We start from the raw sequence: 5217 nt of genomic DNA on the forward strand, positions 1-5217 counted from the left end.
CATCCCAGGCTTTCCTCCTCAACCTAAGCTGTGATCCTCACCACAAGTTGTGATCCTCTTCCCAAAATCTGGTCCTCATCACAAGCTGTGATCCTCATCCCAAGCTGTCCTCCTTGTCCCAAGCTCTGGACCACTTCCAAGCTCTGGTCCTCATCCCATGCTGTGATCCTCATCCCAAACTGTCCTCCTCAACATAAGATATGATCCTCATCCCAGGCTGTGATCTTCCTCCCAAGTTGTGATCCTCTTCCCAAGCTGTGATCCTCAGCCCAAATTCTGGACCACTTCCAAGCTCTGGTCCTCATCCCAGGCTGTGATCCTCCTCCCAAACTGTCCTCCTCAACCTGAGCTATGATCCTCATCCCAAGTTGTGACCCTCAGCCCAAACTGAGGACCTCAGTTCAAGCTGTGATCCTCATCCCAAACTGTCCTCCTCATCCCAAGATGTGATCCTCATTCCAAGATGTGGACCTCATCCCAAACTGTGGAACTCACCTTAAACTGGAACTCATCCCAGGCTGTGATCCTCAGCCCAAGCTGTACAAGTCATCCTAAACTGTGATCCTCATCCCAAACTGTCCTCCTCAAGCCATGCTGTCCTCCTCATCCCAAACTGTCCTCCTCACCCCCCCAGGATCTCCAGCCTCACCCTCATCCCCCCCAAACCTCTCCCCCCTCCTCCCTCCCTGCTGTCTATCCATCACTGCAGCAGCTCCTCCCAGGAGATTGGCCGGGAAAACACTTCCCGCTCCAGCCAGAGGTCGTAGTTGACCTGGAAATCCTCGGGGAGGTCCACACGCTGCCCCAGGACACTCTGCAGACAGTTGTCCACGGGCAGAAAGTCGGGATTGCTGTGGGAACGGTCGTAGCGCCGCGCATTGAAGCGCTCAATGCTGGCACGGAGAGCACATTCCTCTGCCTGGAAATCCCAGGGACGAGCATCCAGGTCTGGGAGGAGAGAAGGGACAGGCTCAGGGAGGAGCTAAGGGTTCTTCAACCTGCACAGATCCCTCAGGAAAGGATGTGAGAGGTGCTTAGGGATCCAATGAATCACATGGGCTGGGTTGGGAGAAGGTTAGAAAGCAACTAGTGCCAACTCTCTGTCCCAGGCAGGGAGACCTCCCACCATATCCCACCAGAGCAGGTTGTTCTAGGATTTATCCAACCTGGAATTAACCTCCCTGGGGCAACCACAACCTCCTTGGGGCATCCACAACCTCCTTGGGGCAACCACAACTTTCCTGGGCAACCTGTGCCAGCGTCTCAGAACCCTCACAGGGAGGAATTCCTTCCCAATATCCCACCTATCTGTGCCCTCTGGCAGTGGGAAGCCATTCCCTGTGTCCTGTCCCTCCATCCCTTGTCCCAAGTCCCTCTGCAGCTCTCCTGGAGCCCCTTGAGGCACTGGAAGGGGCTCTGAGGTCTCCCTGGAGCTTCTCTTCTCCAGGTGAACACCTCTAGCTCTCCCAGCCTGGCCCTAGAGAGGCTCCAGAATCCTGGAATGGTTTGGGATGGAAGGACCTTAAAGCTCATCCCATCCCATCCCTGCCATGGATAGGGACACCTTCACCAGCCCAGGTTGCTCCAAGCCCCATCCAACCTGACCTGGAACACTTCCTTACAACAGGGTGTAGAGTGAGAGCCACCACCAGGCTCGTCCCTCTTCCCCTAATGCCACCACCAGCCTCGTCCCTCTTCTCCTGATGCCACCACCAGCTTTGTCCCTCTTCCCTTGATGCCACCACCAGCTTTGTCCCTCTTCCCTGGGATCCACCACCAGCCTTGACCCTCTTCCCCTGATGCCACCACCAGCCTTGTCCCTCTTCCCTGTGGCCCACCACCCAAACCCCTCCCACCGAAGCTCCAAGCAGCCAAGAGCCATCTCTGTGCCCAGCCATGTCCCCAGGAGGAGCAGGGGTGGCACGGGCTGAGGAGATGGCCCAGGCCATACCGTTGCCATAGGCCCAGTCGTCATTGAGGCGGTGCCTGACTTTCTGGTAGATGGCTGACATGGTCTTCATGTTGCTCTTCCTCCACTGCCTGCCCAGGTACTTGGTCTGCACCTTGAGAAGCTTCAGCACGTAGAGCTGCATCATGGCCTGCTTCACCTTCAGGGCTCTCTTCAGGATGGGAGCAGATTTGAAGACCACCAACATCTAGGGGATGATGTGGATAGAATGGATCTATGGATCTAACCCTTCTTCTCCCACCTCCTGCTCCACACTGAGGTGCCATTGGCCAGGGAGGTCCTCAGGGAGGTCCCAGCCTGGCCAGACTGAGCTCCAGGAGGTCCTCAGGTCTCACCATGGTACGGGAATGCTTCCACTTGGTCAGTTTGTTCAGGATGCGTAGGAGGTTGATGCAGGAGAAGAGATTCCTCCAGCAGAACTGGTTGTTGTCTCCAGCTTCCTGCAGGGAAGGGATGGGAGTGGGGATAAGGACAGTGGTGGTCTGAGGAGCTTTGTCCAAAGCCATGGAATCATCCACTCATGGAATTGATCAGGTTGGAAAAGCTCTCTGAGATCACTGAGACCAACCATTCCCTCAGCAAGGTCACCATTCATCACGTCCCCAAGTGCCACGTCCACATGGCATTGACACCTCCAGGGATGGTGACTCCACCACTGCCTCATCCAAGGGGACGGCACAGCGTGTGGGCAAGGAATCCTCCACTCATGGAATTGTCAAGGTTGGAAGAGCCCTCTGAGATCACTGAGTGGTCACCATTGACCATGTCCCCAAGTGCCACATCCACATGGCATTGACACTTCCAAGGATGGTGACTCCACCACTGCCTTGTCCAAGGGGACAGCACAGCATGTGGGCAAGGAATCCTCCACTCATGGAATTGTTCAGTTTGGAAAAGCTCTCCAAGATCACTGAGTCCAACCCTTCCCTCATTGTCAGTGTTGCCAAGGCCACCACTGACCATGGCCTAAGTGCCACATCCACATGGCATTGACACCTCCAGTGCTGGTGACTCCACACTGCCCTGGGCAGCTGTGCCAGGGCTGGACAGCCCTTTCCACAGGGAAATTCCTCCTGATACCCAACCTGAACCTCCCCTGGCACAGCTTGAGGTGTTGCCTCTTATCCTGTTGCTTCATGGGAGCAGATCCTGACTCCACTTGGCTGCACCTCCCGGCAGGAGTTGGAGAGAGCAGGAGGTCTTCCCTGAGCCTCCTTTTCTCCAGGCTGAGCCCACACAGCTCCCTCAGCCCCTCCTGATGCTCCATCCCATCCCTGGACACCTTCAGCTCCTCAATATTCTTCTTGTGAGGGCTCCAAACCGACATGTGCCACCCCCAAGCCCCAGGAGCACAGAAGAGCTGAAGGTTAGGTGCTGGAGTCCTGCTGCCTTCCCACATCCCAATTTTCCCTGGGAAGCATCCCAAGTGGCAGGATCTGGCCCAGGATTGACTCACCAGGCTCTCTGCTGTCAGCTCTGGCAGCTCATGCACCACACAGTATGGATAATCCAGGACAGAGATGCTGCAGGAAGGAGAGGAGATGTCATGCTGCTCCTCCACATCCCTCCTGGCTGAAGACAACACAGTCCCAACACCTCCCACCCATAGGAGATGACCTGTGGTGGCACCTCCAAGGTCTATCTGCACTCAAAGCACAGCCAGGAGGGATAATGGATGGGTGAAGGAAGCAGGAACTCCTCCCACACCCTCCAGGGATACAGGTGGGACATCCTCCTCCACTACCTGTTCTTGGCAGTGATGTAGGACATGATGTTCTGGTTGAAGAACTTGAGGATGAGTGGGATGCAGTTGGCAAACACCAAGTGCTGGGCCATGTACTCAAACTGGGGAGGAGAAAGGTGGGTCAATGGGGACACACAGGTCCTGCAGGTCCTCAAAGATTCCTTGGAGGGTGGTGGGACCTCAGCCAAGCTCACCTGGTAGATGTGGTTGAGCTTGAAGTGCTTGAGCAGGAGGAGCAGCACAGCTGAGATGGCTTTGACGATGATCTCCTTGTGCCTATTGACATCTACCCCCAGCTTCATGCTCTGCAGCACTGTGGTCCTGAGGGACACAGGGAATGGGTAGGGAAGTTCTTCCCTGGGAGGGTGGTGAGGAACTGGGATGGATTTCCCAGAAATGTTGTGGCTGCTCCATCCCTGGGAGTGTTCCAGGTCAGGTTGGATGGGGCTTGGAGAAACCTGGGCTGGTAGAAGGTGTCCCTGCCCATGGCAGGGGGTGGGATGGGATGACCTGAGGGTCTCTTCATCCCAAACCATTCCAGGATTCTGTATCCAATCCCAAACCATTCCAGGATTCTGGAGGCAGGCTGGGAGAGCTGAGGGTGTTCACCGGGAGAAGAGAAGCTCCAGGGAGACCTCAGAGCTCCTTCCAGTGCCTCAAGGGGCTCCAAGAGAGCTGCAGAGGGACTTGGGACAAGGGATGGAGGGACAGGACACAGGGAGTGGCTTCCCAGTGCCAGAGGGCAGGGACAGATGGGATATTGGGAAGGAATTCCTCCCTGTGAGGTGCTGAGGCACTGGGATGGATTTCCCAGAGCAGCTGTGGCTGTTCCATGCCTGGGAGTGTTCCAGGTCAGGTTGGACAGGAGTTGGAGCAACCTGGGCTGGTGGAAGGTGTTTCTGCCCATGGGATGATCCTGAAGGTCCTTCCAAACCCAAACCAGTCTGGGATTCCATGATCCTTGGGCTGGGACAGGGTCTATCCCCCCGCCAGGGTCCATGTCCCACTGCCTGGTCCCTCCTGTCCCCCATTCCCTCTCCTTCCCACCACTCACGGCATCTCCTCTGGCAGGACATCTGCCAGGATGTTGATGGAGTCTGTCTTGGCTTTGGAAGTAGGAGCTGCAGCGAGGAGGATCTTCAGGAGAGCAATCTGGGCACAAGGGAGAGATGGAAAGGGATGGGAGTGGAGGGACTGGTGCCAGGCCCTTCCCACTGCCAGAGGGAAGAACGGGGATGCAGGTGAGGATAGGGATGGAACAGGGAGGCAGGTGTGGATAGGGATGGACACCAGTCAGGGGTGGAGCAGGGAAGGACCCCAGAGCTCCCAGCTTACCATGTACTGGGGCAGGCTGGGCAGGAGACCCTGGTACAGGATCTCTGCAGGGACTTGTTCCACCTCCTCTTCCCCCTGGTGCCAGGAGAGAGCAGAAAACCTCATCCCAGGAGCTTCCAGCAGTGCCATGGCCCCAGGGCAGGATCTCCCCAGCTCCTGCCCCAAGTCC

General features: G+C 56.6%; 1 protein-coding gene across 1 annotated transcript; it reads right to left on the reverse strand.

Annotated features, from left to right (window-relative positions):
* Positions 1–658: 658 nt before the first annotated feature.
* LOC103806862 (striatin-interacting protein 1) lies at positions 659–5123 on the reverse strand (the record flags this gene model as incomplete). Its single annotated transcript, XM_009079570.1, has 8 exons — positions 659–948; positions 1952–2156; positions 2305–2409; positions 3426–3492; positions 3714–3814; positions 3908–4034; positions 4768–4865; positions 5049–5123. Coding segments are annotated over 8 exons (1026 nt in total), but the record flags the coding sequence as incomplete, so codon positions are not given.
* Positions 5124–5217: the final 94 nt, after the last annotated feature.

The sequence above is a fragment of the Acanthisitta chloris genome, unplaced genomic scaffold, assembly GCF_000695815.1.
Source record: "Acanthisitta chloris isolate BGI_N310 unplaced genomic scaffold, ASM69581v1 scaffold578, whole genome shotgun sequence".
Lineage (NCBI taxonomy): Eukaryota > Metazoa > Chordata > Aves > Passeriformes > Acanthisittidae > Acanthisitta > Acanthisitta chloris.